This window comes from Pimephales promelas, chromosome 3, assembly GCF_988280905.1.
Source record: "Pimephales promelas chromosome 3, fPimPro1.hap1.1, whole genome shotgun sequence".
Lineage (NCBI taxonomy): Eukaryota > Metazoa > Chordata > Actinopteri > Cypriniformes > Leuciscidae > Pimephales > Pimephales promelas.
The window spans coordinates 6,781,536-6,800,169 of NC_142771.1; the positions used below are offsets into that span (position 1 = coordinate 6,781,536).

Genomic DNA, 18,634 nt, shown 5'->3' on the forward strand with positions numbered 1-18,634 from the left:
GCCTCCATTTTTGCACTCAGGTCAAAGTCTCGCGGCCCTCTATCTGAATCCAGAGTTTTGAGAAGATTGGAGGAACTTAATTTTTCGCCCAAAAACGAAAAAAAACAAAAGGGGTAACACTGTCGGGTTTTTTTCGGGTCGAAATTTTGAATTTTGATATCTCAGCTCTGGAAGGGTCTAGAGCCTCCATTTTTGCACTCAGGTCAAAGTCTCACAGCCCTCTATCATAATCCAGAGTTTTGAGAAGATTGGAGGAACTTAATTTTTCGCCCAAAAACGAAAAAAAAACAAAAGGGGTAACACTGTCGTTTTTTTTTTCGGGTCAAAATTTTGAAATTCGATATCTCAGCTCTGGAAGGGTCTAGAGCCTCCATTTTTGCACTCAGGTCAAAGTCTCACAGCCCTCTATCATAATCCAGAGTTTTGAGAAGATTGGAGAAACTTAATTTTTCGCCCAAAAACGAAAAAAAACCAAAAGGGGTAACACTGTCGTTTTTTTTTCGGGTCGAAATTTTGAAATTCGATATCTCAGCTCTGGAAGGGTCTAGAGCCTCCATTTTTGCACTCAGGTCAAAGTCTCACAGCCCTCTATCATAATCCAGAGTTTTGAGAAGATTGGAGAAACTTAATTTTTCGCCCCGAAAATGAAAAAAAACGAAAGGGGTAACACTGTCGTTTTTTTTTCGGGTCGAATTTTTGAATTTTGATATCTCAGCTCTGGAAGGGTCTAGAGCCTCCATTTTTGCACTCAGGTCAAAGTCTCACAGCCCTCTATCATAATCCAGAGTTTTGAGAAGATTGGAGAAACTTAATTTTTCGTCCAAAAACGGAAAAAAACAAAAGGGGTAACACTGTCGTTTTTTATTCGGGTCGAAATTTTGAAATTCGATATCTCAGCTCTGGAAGGGTCTAGAGCCTCCATTTTTGCACTCAGGTCAAAGTCTCACAGCCCTCTATCAAATATCCAGAGTTTTGAGAAGATTGGAGAAACTTAATTTTTCGCCCGAAAATGAAAAAAAACGAAAGGGGTAACACTGTCGTTTTTTTTTCAGGTCGAAATTTTGAAATTCGATATCTCAGCTCTGGAAGGGTCTAGAGCCTCCATTTTTGCACTCAGGTCAAAGTCTCACAGCCCTCTATCATAATCCAGAGTTTTGAGAAGATTGGAGAAACTTAATTTTTCGCCCAAAAATGAAAAAAAAAACGAAAGGGGTAACACTGTCGTTTTTTTTTCGGGTCGAAATTTTGAAATTCGATATCTTAGCTCTGGAAGGGTCTAGAGCCTCCATTTTTGCACTCAGGTCAAAGTCTCACAGCCCTCTATCATAATCCAGAGTTTTGAGAAGATTGGAGAAACTTAATTTTTCGCCCGAAAATGAAAAAAAACGAAAGGGGTAACACTGTCGTTTTTTTTTTCGGGTCGAAATTTTGAAATTCGATATCTCAGCTCTGGAAGGGTCTAGAGCCTCCATTTTTGCACTCAGGTCAAAGTCTCACAGCCCTCTATCATAATCCAGAGTTTTGAGAAGATTGGAGAAACTTAATTTTTCGCCCAAAAACGAAAAAAAACAAAAGGGGTAACACTGTCGTTTTTTTTTGGGTCGAAATTTTGAATTTCGATATCTCAGCTCTGGAAGGGTCTAGAGCCTCCATTTTTGAACTCAGGTCAAAGTCTCGTGGTCCTCTATCAGAATCCAGAGTTTTGAGAAGATTGGAGAAACTTAATTTTTCGCCCGAAAATGAAAAAAAAAGTAAGGGGTAACACTGTCGTTTTTTTTTTTTTGGGTCGAAATTTTGAATTTCGATATCTCAGCTCTGGAAGGGTCTAGAGCCTCCATTTTTGCGCTCAGGTCAAAGTCTCACAGCCCTCTATCATAATCCAGAGTTTTGAGAAGATTGGAGAAACTTAATTTTTCGCCCGAAAATGAAAAAAACCGAAAGGGGTAACACTGTCGTTTTTTTTTCGGGTCGAAATTTTGAAATTCGATATCTCAGCTCTGGAAGGGTCTAGAGCCTCCATTTTTGCACTCAGGTCAAAGTCTCACAGCCCTCTATCATAATCCAGAGTTTTGAGAAGATTGGAGAAACTTAATTTTTCGCCCAAAAACGAAAAAAAAACAAAAGGGGTAACACTGTCGTTTTTTTTTTTGGGTCGAAATTTTGAATTTCGATATCTCAGCTCTGGAAGGGTCTAGAGCCTCCATTTTTGCACTCAGGTCAAAGTCTCACAGCCCTCTATCATAATCCAGAGTTTTGAGAAGATTGGAGGAACTTAGTTTTTCGCCCAAAAACGAAAAAAAACAAAAGGGGTAACACTGTCGTTTTTTTTTTTCGGGTCGAAATTTTGAAATTTGATATCTCAGCTCTGGAAGGGTCTAGAGCCTCCATTTTTGCACTCAGGTCAAAGTCTCACAGCCCTCTATCATAATCCAGAGTTTTGAGAAGATTGGAGAAACTTAATTTTTCGTCCAAAAACGGAAAAAAACAAAAGGGGTAACACTGTCGTTTTTTATTCGGGTCGAAATTTTGAAATTCGATATCTCAGCTCTGGAAGGGTCTAGAGCCTCCATTTTTGCACTCAGGTCAAAGTCTCACAGCCCTCTATCAAATATCCAGAGTTTTGAGAAGATTGGAGAAACTTAATTTTTCGCCCAAAAACGAAAAAAAAACAAAAGGGGTAACACTGTCGTTTTTTTTTTCGGGTCGAATTTTTGAAATTCAATATCTCAGCTCTGGAAGGGTCTAGAGCCTCCATTTTTGCACTCAGGTCAAAGTCTCACAGCCCTCTATCATAATCCAGAGTTTTGAGAAGATTGGAGAAACTTAATTTTTCGCCCGAAAATGAAAAAAAACGAAAGGGGTAACACTGTCGTTTTTTTTTCAGGTCGAAATTTTGAAATTCGATATCTCAGCTCTGGAAGGGTCTAGAGCCTCCATTTTTGCACTCAGGTCAAAGTCTCACAGCCCTCTATCATAATCCAGAGTTTTGAGAAGATTGGAGAAACTTAATTTTTCGCCCGAAAATGAAAAAAAAACGAAAGGGGTAACACTGTCGTTTTTTTTTCGGGTCGAAATTTTGAAATTCGATATCTCAGCTCTGGAAGGGTCTAGAGCCTCCATTTTTGCACTCAGGTCAAAGTCTCACAGCCCTCTATCATAATCCAGAGTTTTGAGAAGATTGGAGAAACTTAATTTTTCGCCCAAAAATGAAAAAAAAAACGAAAGGGGTAACACTGTCGTTTTTTTTTCGGGTCGAAATTTTGAAATTCGATATCTCAGCTCTGGAAGGGTCTAGAGCCTCCATTTTTGCACTCAGGTCAAAGTCTCACAGCCCTCTATCATAATCCAGAGTTTTGAGAAGATTGGAGAAACTTAATTTTTCGCCCGAAAATGAAAAAAAACGAAAGGGGTAACACTGTCGTTTTTTTTTTCGGGTCGAAATTTTGAAATTCGATATCTCAGCTCTGGAAGGGTCTAGAGCCTCCATTTTTGCACTCAGGTCAAAGTCTCACAGCCCTCTATCATAATCCAGAGTTTTGAGAAGATTGGAGAAACTTAATTTTTTGCCCAAAAACGAAAAAAAAACAAAAGGGGTAACACTGTCGTTTTTTTTTTTGGGTCGAAATTTTGAATTTCGATATCTCAGCTCTGGAAGGGTCTAGAGCCTCCATTTTTGAACTCAGGTCAAAGTCTCACAGCCCTCTATCATAATCCAGAGTTTTGAGAAGATTGGAGAAACTTAATTTTTCGCCCGAAAATGAAAAAAAAAGTAAGGGGTAACACTGTCGTTTTTTTTTTTGGGTCGAAATTTTGAATTTCGATATCTCAGCTCTGGAAGGGTCTAGAGCCTCCATTTTTGCGCTCAGGTCAAAGTCTCGCGGCCCTCTATCAGAATCCAGAGTTTTGAGAAGATTGGAGAAACTTAATTTTTCGCCCGAAAACGAAAAAAACGAAAGGGGTAACACTGTCGTTTTTTTTTTGGGTCGAAATTTTGAATTTCGATATCTCAGCTCTGGAAGGGTCTAGAGCCTCCATTTCTGAACTCAGGTCAAAGTCTCGTGGTCCTCTATCAGAATCCAGAGTTTTGAGAAGATAGGAGAAACTTAATTTTTCGCCCGAAAATGAAAAAAAAACGTAAGGGGTAACACTGTCGTTTTTTTTTTTGGGGTCGAAATTTTGAATTTCGATATCTCAGCTCTGGAAGGGTCTAGAGCCTCCATTTTTGCACTCAAGTCAAAGTCTCGTGGCCCTCTATCAGAATCCAGAGTTTTGAGAAGATTGGAGAAACTTAATTTTTCGCCCGAAAAAAAAACGAAAGGGGTACCACTGTCGTTTTTGTTTTTTTTTCGTTGAATTTTTGAGTTTCGATATCTCAGCTCTGGAAGGGTCTAGAGCCTCCATTTTTGCAGTCAGGTTTAAGTCTCATGGCCCTCTATCAGAATCCAGAGTTTTGAGAAGATTGGAGAAACTTAATTTTTCGCCCGAAAAAAAAAACGAAAGGGGTACCACTGTCGTTTTTGTTTTTTGGGTTGAATTTTTGAGTTTCGATATCTCAGCTCTGGAAGGGTCTAGAGCCTCAATCTTTGCACTCAGGTTTAAGTCTCATGGCCCTCTGTCAGAATCCAGAGTTTTGAGAAGATTGGAGAAACTTAATTTTTCTCCCGAAAAAAAAACGAAAGGGGTACCAGTGTCGTTTTTTTTGGGGTCGAATTTTTGAGTTTCGATATCTCAGCTCTGGAAGGGTCTAGAGCCTCCATTTTTGCACTCAGATCTTAGTCTCATGGTTCTCTATCAGAATCCAGAGTTTCAAGAAGATTGGAGAAACTTATTTTTTCGCACACAAAAAAAAAAAAAAACGACAGGGGTAACACTGTCGGGTTTTTTTTTGGGGTCGAAATTTTAATTTTTAAATTTTAAATTTGCCACGCATGAAACAAAACACACACACACACAAGAGTTACTGTTATCGCTTTCATTTATTAACACTTTAGAAACTTCAACATTGGACACATTTAGTCTTTATAGCAACACCAGACTGATGTGTGATGAAGACTTCAGAAAAGGTTTCACAGTTTGATCTGAGAAAAGGCCAGTGCAGAATCATGTGCCGAAACCGCATGTAGAAAGATTTTACAAAAGTCTGTCCCAGAGTACAAGAGCCAGTCAAATCCACTCTCTCACATCTCACAAACACCCATAACCATGATGCGTTCTCGTCATGTCAGGACGACTAATGCCAAAAAAGAGAGAAATAAATCAAGAAGAAAAACGTGAAGAGAAGTGCCATAAACTTGCAGATAAAAACAAAAACAATTTTGTATTAGTCTGAAACTAGTAGATATGGATATTCAACATGACGTGAACGCACCAGAAGAATAAGCACGTGTGTATCGACCCCAGACTGCGACACAGTGTCGGGCCAGATCTGGGCTGAGTGGAATCCAGTTGTGCCGGATCTGGGCCGACATCATGTTGCGGTCTGGTGAAAACGTGACTAAATAAAAGCTTTAGCCGTTGAGCAAAACACTTAAATATGTGCGATGGCTGCGATCCAGACCTCCGGGTTTAGCACTTGAAAAACATTGGAGCTTCCACCCAGTGGATCGCAGCGGTTCCTGAATCCCAACAGATCAGTGTTTCGACTGAGCCAGACGCATTCACAGTGTCAGACGCCAGCGAGGGTCCTGAAGAACACCATCTCCCATGATCCTCCGAGACTCGCTCTAGTCTCTGAATATAGGTCATGATGATGGGATGATGATCATCCGGCGATATCTAGAGCTCTCGTGTGGTTAATAAGTGAACCAAACGTGCCAAAAACAGTCATATTTCACTACAAAGATTTAAAAAAATAAAATACAAAAAGTTTCAATTAAACACATTATCCCCCAAATTCAACTGACTATAATGAAATTGATACATTATAATATTTAATTTAAATCTATCAAATTACATATATACACACATACATATATAATTAGATAGATTTAAATAAACAAAAAATAAAATATATAATTAAAGTGTATAACCTAATTTTATATATATATATATATATATATATATATATATATATATATATAAAAATTAGATAGATTTAAAAAGAAATGATATATATATAGATTTAAATGCAAAAAAATAATATATATATATATATATATATAATTTAAATCTATCAAATTACATGTACATATATATACATATATATATATATATATAAAATATATATATTTTTTTATTTAAATGAATTAAATATTTAATTTAAATCTATCAAATTATATATATATATATGTAATTTGATCGTTTTAAATTAAATTATATATATATATATATATATAGCAAGAGAGAGATTAATTTAAAAAAAATAATAAAGAAAACAAAAAGGACAATTGACGATGACCAGGAATCATATATACAGTGGTGGAGGAAGTACTGAATCTCAGTACTTAAGTAAAAGTACAAATACCCAGATAAATATTTACTTTAGTAAAAGTAGAAGTAACACAATGACAACCATACTTAAGTAAAAAGTAAAAAGTACTTTATTTTAAATGTACTTTAAGTATTAAAAGTAAAAGTACTTGCATAACAATTTATTATCTTAATGTCTATTTTCTAATGATTAATAAAACATTTAATTCTAACTCATTCAACCTAATAGCCTACTCCTATAATGATGTTCAATAATGATGGAAAAAAACGTCACCATTTCTGAAACAAGCTTGCAATTAGACAATATCATGCTTATCCTTATATGTTAATATGTTTGGCAGTAAACGCGATTCATTTATGGTGTAATTCTGAACCTCTTGGCTTGCCATAATCCTAACCAAACCAAACATATATTACACACGGTGTGTTTCCTATGCACGTAAAAACAAATTTTCGCGTATGAGTTGCACGATAAACACACTGCGTGTGAGACGCATTTAGTGTGACCGGCCGTGCTGTTGATATACTGCCGGGTTGATATACTGTATCTATGGCAACCAAACGTCACTGGTGTAAGGGTTAGACCACTAGGGGGCGCCATCTGCCCAAATATATCTGCGTCTCATTTCACGTTAAAGGGTGCCATGTGCGTTGGATATTTACGCTTTTGCAAAAGCGTCCGATATGGCGCTTTAGGATGAGAACGGGCTCGACGGTCAGATTACGTTTTGGCAGGGGAAAAACTGATCAGAAAATGTAACGAAAATGTAACAGAAGTTGTAGAAATGTAGTGGAGTAGAAAGTATAATAATTGCTGCAAAATGTAACGAAGTAAAAGTAAAAAGTAGGCACTATTTATTGTACTTAAGTAAAGTAAAGATACGTGAAAAATGTACTTAAGTAAAGTAACGAAGTATTTGTACTTCGTTACATTCCACCACTGCATATATATACACATTTAAAAAAAAAAAAGAAGAAAAAAAAAAGACAGTAGTAATGAGATGTAAAATATCACAATGCAATAAAAATGGTATTGGTCCTAAAAATAGTATAGGCTTCAGTTTCTTATGCATTTTTTCTTATGATTTTGGGGTGAAATATGACCCGTTTTTGTCAGATTCATCACAACAGACAGTGGAAATCGTTCTATCGTCAAAGTCACAACCAGCAGGGATCCATTCGGCTCGTCCTCGCTTACCATTTCTCCGTCAAATATCCATGTGAAACTGTGCTGGATTCGAGAAACATCTTTCAGGCGGTGGAGAACACCTGGTCGTGTCCGCCATCTTCCCATCAGCCTCTCGACGACAATATCTCCGGTGTGATGATGGCATATCAAACAGAAGTGGTTCTTTCAGTTAGAAAAATCGTTCAAATCCCGCTGAAAGAGCAGAAACACGGCGAGGGCGTAGAAAACCACCAGCGCTCGTAGAAAACAAACTAGCTGTACGTCTGAAGGAAGTTGAGATGCAAAAATAGATCTGATAGAGAAAGTTGCAAGATTAAAGTTAACTAATTCACTACAGATGACATGAATCAACCACTGAGTGTGTGTGTGTGTCAGAAATGAATGCACGGGAAAATCATCACAATTCATCTGCTTTCAGTGGAATATATTTACATAATACTGACGATGTAGCTGTGGCCAATGAGCACTCGATACTGCGATCACAATCGGTTAGAAAACAGTAAACATTGCGTGGTCGTACAGGTAAACGATGGTGTTTGGAGCGCGGGCGATCGATGTGTGTCGCTCTGAGGCTCACACGTCCCTGATGTCCTCCAGCGTGGGGCTTCGGTACAGGTACTTCCAGATGGCGTAGTAGTGGATGGCGGCCGCCAGCGCCACGAACACGTGCCAGATGGCGTGAGCGAAGGGAATCACGCCGTCGGATTTGAAGAAGACGACCCCCAGGCAGTAGACGAAGCCCCCGAACGCCAGCTCGTACAGCCCGTCGGTGTTACTCTGATCAAAACAATAATCACACAAAATCAAGATTGGTTTTTACACATTTAAAAGTACAATATGTAGGAATTTTGAAATATAAAATATCCAAAAACCACTATAGGGAAATGTTATATATTTTGTTTGGTTGATAACTTCATTTATTGACATCTCCATCATGTCGCTACCCAGACAGCAAACTGACATAACGTGGAAACGACGTCTCTCATGACATCGAAACAACGTTGATCTGGCATTGTTTCGCTCATCGAATTAACGTTGAATCAAAGCCAGATGAAAATTGACGAAATTGGTTTGCTTTCCTAACGTTGAAACAACGTTGATTTCAAGTTGATTTTCCGTTAGTTTTGAAAGAATGACGCGTCTGACGTCGGTTCAACGTTAATTCGATGAGCAAAACAATGTCAGATCAACGTTGTTTCGATGTCATGTTTCCACGTTGATTCAATGTCAGTTTGCTATCTGGGTAGGCTACCTTCCGATCCCAGTTTTTTTTTTTTAGCTACCCATTCCTTTCCGCAGCAAAGTTCAAACCGCCCACCCCGCGAGATTTGCGTTGGGTCCCGCGGGCCTCTATTTCTAATCATTTGCAAATTGTGAGAAAATTGCGATTGTAACCAAGGAAACGGGGCGTGTGAGCAGGGGTGAGGAGTCGCCAGTCAATGGCGTCATATCCGCGTTACCCTCAGTTACGCTCATACTCCCATAGTAACCATGGCAACAGACGTGGACATGGGTTATAGAAAAATCCTTTTAGGCAAGTCCTTACATTTTTACGTTTTATTTTGCGTCACCATTCTTGGTCGAGTTACACTACTTTAATTAGGGAAAACGTGGAGGTGTTTGGTCGCTTCTCTGCTTGGATCCTAATGAATGAACTGGGCTAAGCTAAGTGCTATCAAAGTGTCTCGCGCGCCAGAGCGATTAAAGGGATAGTTCGCTTTGAAATAAATTTTTGGTATGTTTTATCTTACCTCAAGGGCATCCAAGATGTAGGTGTCTTTGGCCCCGTCCACACTACTGCGTTTTCGTTTAATAACGGAGAATTAAAACGAATACGATCTCCGTCCACACCAGCGTTTTATCTGCGTATTAGAAACGATCTCCGTCCACATTAAAACGACTGAAAACGCAAATCACATGACCATCACCAACACTGGGCATGCGCGCGCCGGTGTAAACAGTGGTTGGCGAATCAGGGAAGGATACGTCATGACTGATGACACCCAATCATAGAGCCGAGCGTCAGCCTCTGCGTCAGCGTTTCTGAAGTTCTCCGTTTTGTCTCGTCCACACTAAAACGCCCTCCGGAGATTCAAAACGCAAAACGCAGCTGCAGCATTTCTAAACTTCTCCGTTTTAGGTCTTCGTTTTTCCCGTTTTAGTGTGGACGGGAGGTGCAAACGTAGCAAAAGGTCTCCGTTTTTAAAAGAAAACGCAGTAGTGTGGACGGGGCCTTTGTTTCCGCTGTGGTTTCAATTTTCGTTTCTCACACAAACCGCTCGTTTCGTGTCTTAGGCCATCAATGTGTACTTACATTTATGAGTCATTAAATTATGTTTAATAGTTCTCGCATTAGCAGTCGCGTCCTGCTCCACACCACAGCCATGTTAAAAAAAATCACTGTATTCACTCATCCATTAAAGATCCATCAGCTTGACAACAAGATCCATAATTACGCTTGATGCTTTGCGTCATCATTATACGCCTTTGTTATTAAGAGATTAGCGACCCCTGGTGGCCAAAATTACATGCCAAACGTTTAAGCGTCCAGAAATGCCAGTCGTAGCCCACTATATTGTTACCACAGATGATTAAAAAGGCACTTAACTGAAATTAAACGGTTCTGTGGTTTAGTACTTCAATGTTTTTTTTGTTTAAATGCCTGAAATTAGGTGTGCGATTAACGTCTGTGACAATACATTTAACTCTTAATAAAAGTTTTGTTACAAATTTTACGGCACAAAAAAAAAATCTCCCTGCATGCAAAGCCCCTTGACCACAAGGTGGCGCCAGAGTGTGTGACAATTAGCAGTCACATCTTTATGTTAAAATGAACACAGTGCTGCTGTCTATGACTTACTAGGGTTTGAACTCACACTAGCAGGAAAAAAATACACACTTCCTAATCGAGTCATCTAATGAGCTGGCATTGTACATTATGAATATTGTTGGATCTTTTGTTCCTCTTTTGTAAGTTTCTCTGGATAAATGTTTACTATACAGAACAGCTGCATAATGTACACTGTACACAAATATGTATACTTGATGCGAAAGAGACACATAACCGGTCAAACCATGTCTGGATCGTTAAATCAGTTATTAAGAAAATTACATTTTTTTTGTTGCACTTTTTACATGACAATTAAGCATTTCATGATCTCCTCATGTAATGTAAAACAATAAGTAAAAGTAAAGTATATTAATATATTAGTTCTCATACACGGATGACCTACTACTTCTGAAGTCTGCATACATGGACACTTTACTATCCCATCAAATTACAGTGAAGTGACGCAACTGACGCTGGAAGGTCACATGATCATGACAACATGGCGAATGTAGCAAATACTATACAGGACGTGTTTTTTTTAAGCGGTTGTAAATAAGTGCCTACCTAATCTTAATGAGCTCAATCTCACACACTCACCATCGATGTCACCACCAGCGCAGGAAAGAAGCCCATGGTCAAGTAAAACGCCAACTCCACTAACTTATACCTGCACAAAACACACACACGTTATCATCAGACACGCATTCAAGAACATGAACTAATCATAAAAACACATCTCTGCTTTAATTGTCTAGTTTGTGCATGTAACATCATCAATCTTGTCACGCTTATTTGAAATGAACCTGCACTCAAAAACTAGATTTAAATTGCATACACAACTTAAACTCATTTGGATTACGCAGTTCATTTTTTTAATTTGAGTGTGGACTGGAAATATAAATAAAATTTCCTTTTTTATTCAACTATTTTATTTAAAATGCTGTGATCTCAAATAATCATAACCGAGTTCTGCATTCAACAAAATATAATTGAACACTTTGCGCACGTCAATTACACCGCGTTCCAAATTATTATGCAAATGATATTTTACACTGATTTTCCTAAATAGTCGATGCAAATGACAGTCAGTATAATTTTCAAGTGACCAACTTTTATGGTTTAAGCAGAATTTTATTGAACAAACCACCCAACGAAAACAGTGTTTTTTTCACAAATAAAAAACTGAAAATGCACTGTTCCATTATATTATGCACAGCAGAGTTTGAAAACATTTTATAGGTTGTAAAGAACTGAAAATGGTCATTTGTTGAATTGGCAGCATTAGGAGATCATATTTAATGAAATCAAAAGCTATTTAAATCAAACACATCTTAACAGGGCAAGTTACATGTTAACATATGATCCCTTCTTTGATATCACTTTCACAATTCTTGCATCCATTGAACTTGTGAGTTTGTGGACAGTTTCTGCTTGAATTTCTTTGCAGGATGTCAGAATAGCCTCCCAGAGCTGCTGTTTTGATGGGAACTGTCTCCCACCCTCATAGATCTTTTGCTTGAGGATGCTCCAAAGGTTCTCAATAGGGTTGAGGTCAGGGGAGGATGGGGGCCACACCATGAGTTTCTCACCTTTTATGCCCATAGCAGCCAATGACACAGAGGTATTCTTTGCAGCATGAGATGGTGCATTGTCATGCATGAAGATGATTTTGCTACGGAAGGCACGGTTCTTCTTTTTGTACCATGGAAGAAAGTGGTCAGTAAGAAACTCTATATACTTTGCAGAGGTCATTTTCACACCTTCAGGGACCCTAAAGGGGCCTACCAGTTCTCTCCCCATGATTCCGGCCCAAAACATGACCCCGCCACCTCCTTGCTGGCGTCGCAGCCTTATTGGGACTTGGTGGCCATCTACCAACCATCCACTACTCCAACCATCTGGGCCATCCAGGGTTGCACGGCACTCATCAGTAAACAAGACTGTTTGAAAATTAGTCTTCATGTATTTCTGGGCCCACTGCAACCGTTTCTGCTTATGAGCATTGGTTAGGGGTGGCCGAATAGTAGGTTTATGCACAACTGCAAACCTCTGGAGGATCCTACACCTTGAGGTTCGCGGGACTCCAGGGGTACCAGCATCTTCAAATACCTGTTTGCTGCTTTGTAATGTAATTTTAGAAGCTGCTCTCTTAATCCGATGAATTTGTCTAGCAGTAACCTTCCTCATTATGCCTTTATCTGCACGAACCCGTCTGTGCTCTGAATCAGCCACAAACCTCTTCACAGTACGATGATCACGCTTAAGTTTTCGTGAAATATCTAATGTTTTCATACCTTCTCCAAGGCATTGCACTATTTGACGCTTTTCTGCATCAGAGAGATCCTTTTTCTTGCCCATATTGCTTGAAACTTGTAGCCTGTTTAATAATGTGGAACATCCTTCTTTAGTAGTTTTCCTTTAATTGGGCTCACCTGGCAAACTAATTGTCACAGGTGTCTGAGATTGATTTCAGTGATCCAAAGAGCCCGGAGACACAATGCCATCCATAAGATTGATTTAAAAACAAAATATTAAAAGTTTTTCACAATTAATTCCAATTTGCATAATAATTTGGAACGCGGTGTAAACCCTTAGCCCATAATTAAGACGTGATGTCAAAGTTAGAGCCAGACCGATATATCGGCAGGCCGATATTATCGGCCGATATTCGGCATTTTACAAACTATCAGTATCGGCAGTTATAATGGCCGATAAATGAATATTTCAAAAATAAAATAAAAACGGACGAAACACGCTCATGAGTGTTGGAGTTGTATAGTTTGTCCACCAGAGGGCACTCTACACCGTTCCTGTTGGCAACACTCGTTGAGTTGGTCACGGTACATACGTTGCTTGAATAACAATTAAAAGATCATCCCCATCAGTTCTCTTAACTCAAAAAAACATGACGAAATTTGTGACTATCATGTCCAGTTTCAAATAAATAAATAAAATAAAATAAAATATCGGCCGATATATCGGATTTTAAAACCCAAAAATATTTCTATCGGTATCAGCCTTCAAAATACTTTATCGGTCGGGCTCTATGTCAGATGCAGTCTGAGACATTAAGTTGAAGTGAAACGTACTTTTCGTGGTAGTTAAACACATAGATTGTCCCGGCGGCCGCCATCAACCACACAAACCAGCGCATGTGAGCAGCGAGCGGCCCGAGCTCACGCAGATTCAGCCTGCAAGAACACACACACACACACACAGACTGTCATTCAGTGGCATGGTGAGATATCAAATCTCAAGTGGCATTATTAAAAACAACAAAAGCTGTATTTGTTAATATTACAGCTAACATGATCTAACGATGAACAGTAATGTTAACAAGGAATAATAAATAAATCAACAATTTATTACTCGTTGTTAGATCATATTAGTTGATGCATTAGCTAACGTTAACTAATGAGACGTTATTGTAAAGCAGTGCGAAGTCTTCTTGCCGGTAATATAGATAATGAACCTGACGGTATTTAACCCTCTGGGGTTGTTCGTTTCAGAGTCACACTCGGGGTGTTTGGGTCCAAATGGGCGGGATTCATATTTTTAAAAAATTGTAAATATTTTTCATATTTTCACCCAAAGGGCGGGATTCATATTTAAAAAAAAAAAAAGAATCATGATTTTTTTTTTACTCATTTTTTATAATATTTCTTCTTTTCTTTTTTTGGTGTTTTGAGAAAATTTCACAAATAAAAAAAAATTATAATTAGTATTAATGCAATAATTATGACAAAATTTCCCCCCATTGAACATAATACAAAAAATAATATATATATATATATATATATATATATATATTTTTTTTTTTTAAAGCTGCATTTCATTTTAGAGTCAAGCCTAGGCCTCATAAAAGCATTTTTTGGAATAAGATGGATGCCATCTGGTGGACAAACTGAGCATTTTAAAAATGCAAAACACATGTATAATCTGATTTTTTTGGTGTGTTTGTGTATAAAAGTGTGTGTGTGTGTGTGTTTTGCACTCTTGATGTTTTATAGATTCACCCCTTCACTGTTGTGTGCTTTTTTTTTCAAGATCGTGGCTGATTTGTAGATTGTACGCACAAAAAATCAGTATTTTCACATTTTTGCCAATTTCCCATTTGTTTTCCATGCGGGTCCATTTGGACCCGAACACCCCAAGTGTGACTATTTTTTTTACAACCACTTAGACTACTCACATCCTGTCCCCAATTTTTTGGGGTGTTCAAATACCAAATACAAACAAAGTCACCAAATTTCGGACCATTCCGAGGAAGCTGTGATTTTTAAAAAAATTTTATTTAAATTCTTCGGGTCCATTTGGGCCGAACAACCCCAGAGAGTTAATATTGCAGGTACTTTAATATATAAGCATTCAGTCACATGGTGTCATTGTTTCAGTGTAATTATACATGCAAGCACTGAAGAATATTAATTAGGGTAAGAGTTTGTTTTAGTTGCATGCAATCACGCATAATTTATCGTTAGTGCATGTAAAATATATTAAAAAAGACGTTGTAAAATAGTCTAAAAAAGCATTCATATATTGATGCTCGGTTACTGATATGGCTCATTAAATTATTTTTCGTGTTCATTTTATAATTTTAAACCACTGATAATGCTTTTTTAAAATTATTTTAATGCTAGTAAATACATTTTTACAAAATGACTTCACTTCTGCAAGGATGTTAGATGGGAGATACTGTTAAGAAATGAGGAAATACATCGATTGTGGATCAAAAGTCACAGCAAAGACATTAATAATGTTTCAAAATATTTCTATTTTAAATAAACTTTCCATTCATCAAAGAATCCTGGAAAAAAAAAAGAATGAATGAATGTTTTCAACATTGATGAGAACCATAAATGTTTCTTGATTTTAAATATGATATCAGTAAATCCGTCCAACTCTAAACAAAAGCGTACCATGGTGTGTAAGAGGCAGCGATGAAGAAGTAAATGACGACTCGATCACACATGTGGAAGCAGTGCTCCATGCTCCTGAAAGAGAAAACACACCGCAAACTATAACAGACACAACATACAGTCACAGAGTCTGTGTCCCATACAAAAGACTTGCAGGATGCGAACTTAAAGTTAAATGGTTTGCAACGTCTATGGATCTGAGCTGAGATTAGCGCATTTAACGTGTTTGCGACTCCCAAAAGCCTGCAGACAAACCTCATGTGGCTCTTTTTCCAGGAGATGATGTGAAAGACGGTGGAGACGAGGAAGAGTGCGATCAGACCCATGCCGTAGACCCAGGCCGTGATCCGCTCCCAGCGGTCGTCCGAGAGCCGGTGTAACAGGGCCATTCCCACGAACGCCGGCACGATCAGGAACTGCGGAGGGTTGGAGACGGACAATAGCATTTAACCCGCTTATACCATAGTCACTTGCCAAATAACACATTTTTAAAGGGTTAGTTCACCCAAAAATGAAAATTCTGTCAGTATTTACTCAAGATAAGATCAAGATATTAAGATCGCTCCTGCATACTAGTCCATAGGCTTCTTGAGGGAATGACTCTTGCTGGCATCGAAAAGTCATTAAAGACATCGTTAAAATAGTCCAAGTGACTACAGGGGCTCAATCTTAAGTTTATCAAACGACAAGAACACTTTTGTGCGCAAAAACAAACAAAAATAACGACTTTATTTCAAATATTCACTTCCTTCTCCATGAGCCTGTAGTCAGTTAACGTAGTGTGATTGCGTAGAGCTACGTCACACGTAGGCTCACTATTGGCCGACGCTGGTCATGTGTGTGATGCGTGTGACGTACAATAACAGAAGCTTACGCTATTAAACTAGTAACCTGACTCGCGCAGACGGAGAAATAAACGAATAGTTGAAATAAAGTCGTTATTTTTGTTGTTTTTGCGCACAAAAATGTTCTCGCCGTTTGATAAACGTAAGATTGAGCCACTGTAGTCACTTGGACTATTTTAACGATGTCTTTGATGACTTTTCGATGCCAGCAAGAGTCATTCCCTCAAGAAGCCTATGGACTGTATGCAGGAGTGATATCTTAAATATCTTAATTTGTGTTGCGAAGATGAACGAAGGTCTTACGGAGTTGGAACAACATGAGGGTGAGTAAATACTGACAGAATTTTCATTTTTGGGTGAACTAACCCTTTAAAACAGTTTATCTTTTAATTAGTTTTACAATCGAAATCTAAAGTTTTTACAAACAATAACTTAAAAGTTTCCCCTGGTTACGCCTGACGGCTTATTTAGCTACCAGAGATATTTGTCCACTCAGCTCAGAGAACCCTTAGCTAACTCACGAGCCAGAAAGTCAACATATTTTATGTCAAATTCTCCAAAAAGGTTCAAAGAAATAAAGTCGCTCGTTGTATTAGTACGTGTAGTATAACGGCTAACTAGATGTTTGTTTTGACAAAATAAATTGAAAATGGATATTTTGACTGCCTGTTGCTATGGTTACTCACAGCTGATGTAGCCTGCGCATTTATTTAACGTTATTAAATTTTCAATGGTAAACAGTCAGTTTCACCACAACTACTTTACTAGGTGTCCTATATCACTTTTTAATGGATACCCTGCAGCCAATCAGAATCGAGTATTCACCCAAACCATGGTATAAATATATATATATATATATATGCGCCTCATTAGTGGCTGCTATCAGAGCCCGTCTAACGGAGAGCCTTGGCACTTCCTATTAGCCCCGTTGTGTATCAACCTGGTTGCAGTTCCATTAGAATTCCACTGGAGGTGATCACGGGCGAGAGCAGAATGAATGGGAGTCTATGGGGCTAAACGGCTAAAAGTGTCTCTTTCACCTGCTTGTCGTTAAATTAACATAGATTTTATTGTTGATTCTGCAAGTTTAATATAGATTATAGGCCAAAAGTCGAATGAACGAGTACTTATGTCCTTTTGATTTCTTACAGGTTAGGCCGTTGTTGGCTGGAACACGCTAGCATTCTGCTATTGTGTGACGTCATCACATCTTTGAACGGATTTTTAGAACAGATAAGTGAACTTAAAAATGCAATTTTCAGCTGAGTGTATTATCTTAGCCCTCCCTTTTGAATGCAATTTTCAAATTACATCCGGCGAATAGTGGATTTCTGGGGGTGAAACCCCATTGACTCCCATTCATTTTGCACTCGACCGCGAGCGCCCCCGCATGGACAGAGACGTGTTACTGCAGCCAGTCCAGAACCAGGAAGTAACCAGCCAGTGCCAATTCTCTTCAATTAGACATTCTCTGCTGCTATTCATAAGCCGTTCGCCATATTGGAAAGGTCAGTAAACATTCGAGAGAAAGTTGACCGAGCGTCTGCAACCGCAATTGGACGCATGTATGATTATCTATGTGCAAAGACGTCAGCCGGTGATTTTGCTAAACTAACACACAATACAACAAGACTATGGTACAACCATAGTAAAGCTAACAAACGTTAAAAAGTACCAAAGTAAAAACCTGTATTATTGAGTTAATACCAATTAAAACACAAGTCAACACATTATCACCTGTGAAAGATTATATCCCATCTGTTGTGGAATTTAAATCTCGGTGGTGGCTGCATGATATTGTGGCGTCATTGATTTTTACACGAGTCAAAACAGTGTCAGTAGTCCCATCACACAAACCAAGATCTGCAGCGAGGAGACGCGGTTCTGACCCTGTACTGAACTGTGATGGGCAAAATCACGACTATGAGGAAAACCAGGTATGCCAGGTCACACCTTGTGACATCATGTCCTGTTTTTGGTTCGTTTACATGACTTTGGTCCGTGTTGCGTTCATATTTCACCAGAGTTTGTTTGGAAATGGACTGAGACTCATCTTTTCAGCTTGTTTGGTGGACCAGATGCCATTTATTCAACAGAGCAATTACACCAGAGTTTGTTTTAATCCAACCAAACCGGCCGAGTGAGAACAAACCCTATTTATTTATTTACTTGTGTTAGTTAAAGAATGAACGTTACCGCGTGGGTGTAGCAGTTGGCCGCGTGCTCGTAACATGTGGGCTGGTAACGGCAGTTTGCAGCCGCCCGGGTGTTCATAAACCTGAAACACAACAAACCGGTGCCTTTATTTTTCACAATGAATAAAGCGGAAAAAAAAGCCACAATGCATACTTCTGATGCCAAGTTTGGACTGTGTGTTATTATCGGGAACACTTATAAAACCATGTTCATTTACATAAAATGA

At 38.5% G+C, this 18,634-nt stretch overlaps 1 protein-coding gene across 6 annotated transcripts in view; it reads right to left on the reverse strand.

The window, feature by feature from the left end:
• Positions 1 to 8,025: 8,025 nt before the first annotated feature.
• mmd (monocyte to macrophage differentiation-associated) overlaps positions 8,026 to 18,634 on the reverse strand; it is a 29,904-nt gene continuing 19,295 nt past the window's right edge. For 3 of the 6 annotated variants that reach the window (XM_039678125.2, XM_039678134.2, XM_039678142.2), the window contains exons 2-7: positions 18,409 to 18,490; positions 15,623 to 15,783; positions 15,368 to 15,442; positions 13,538 to 13,639; positions 11,046 to 11,115; positions 8,026 to 8,395 (exon numbers count right to left, since the gene is read on the reverse strand). In XM_039678125.2, coding sequence (XP_039534059.1) covers positions 8,192 to 8,395; positions 11,046 to 11,115; positions 13,538 to 13,639; positions 15,368 to 15,442; positions 15,623 to 15,783; positions 18,409 to 18,490 — 694 coding nt within the window. In that variant the 3' untranslated portion in view covers positions 8,026 to 8,191. The remainder of the gene's footprint in view (positions 8,396 to 11,045; positions 11,116 to 13,537; positions 13,640 to 15,367; positions 15,443 to 15,622; positions 15,784 to 18,408; positions 18,491 to 18,634) is intronic. The other 3 variants (XM_039678118.2, XM_089128109.1, XM_089128108.1) reach the window with 2 other exon arrangements.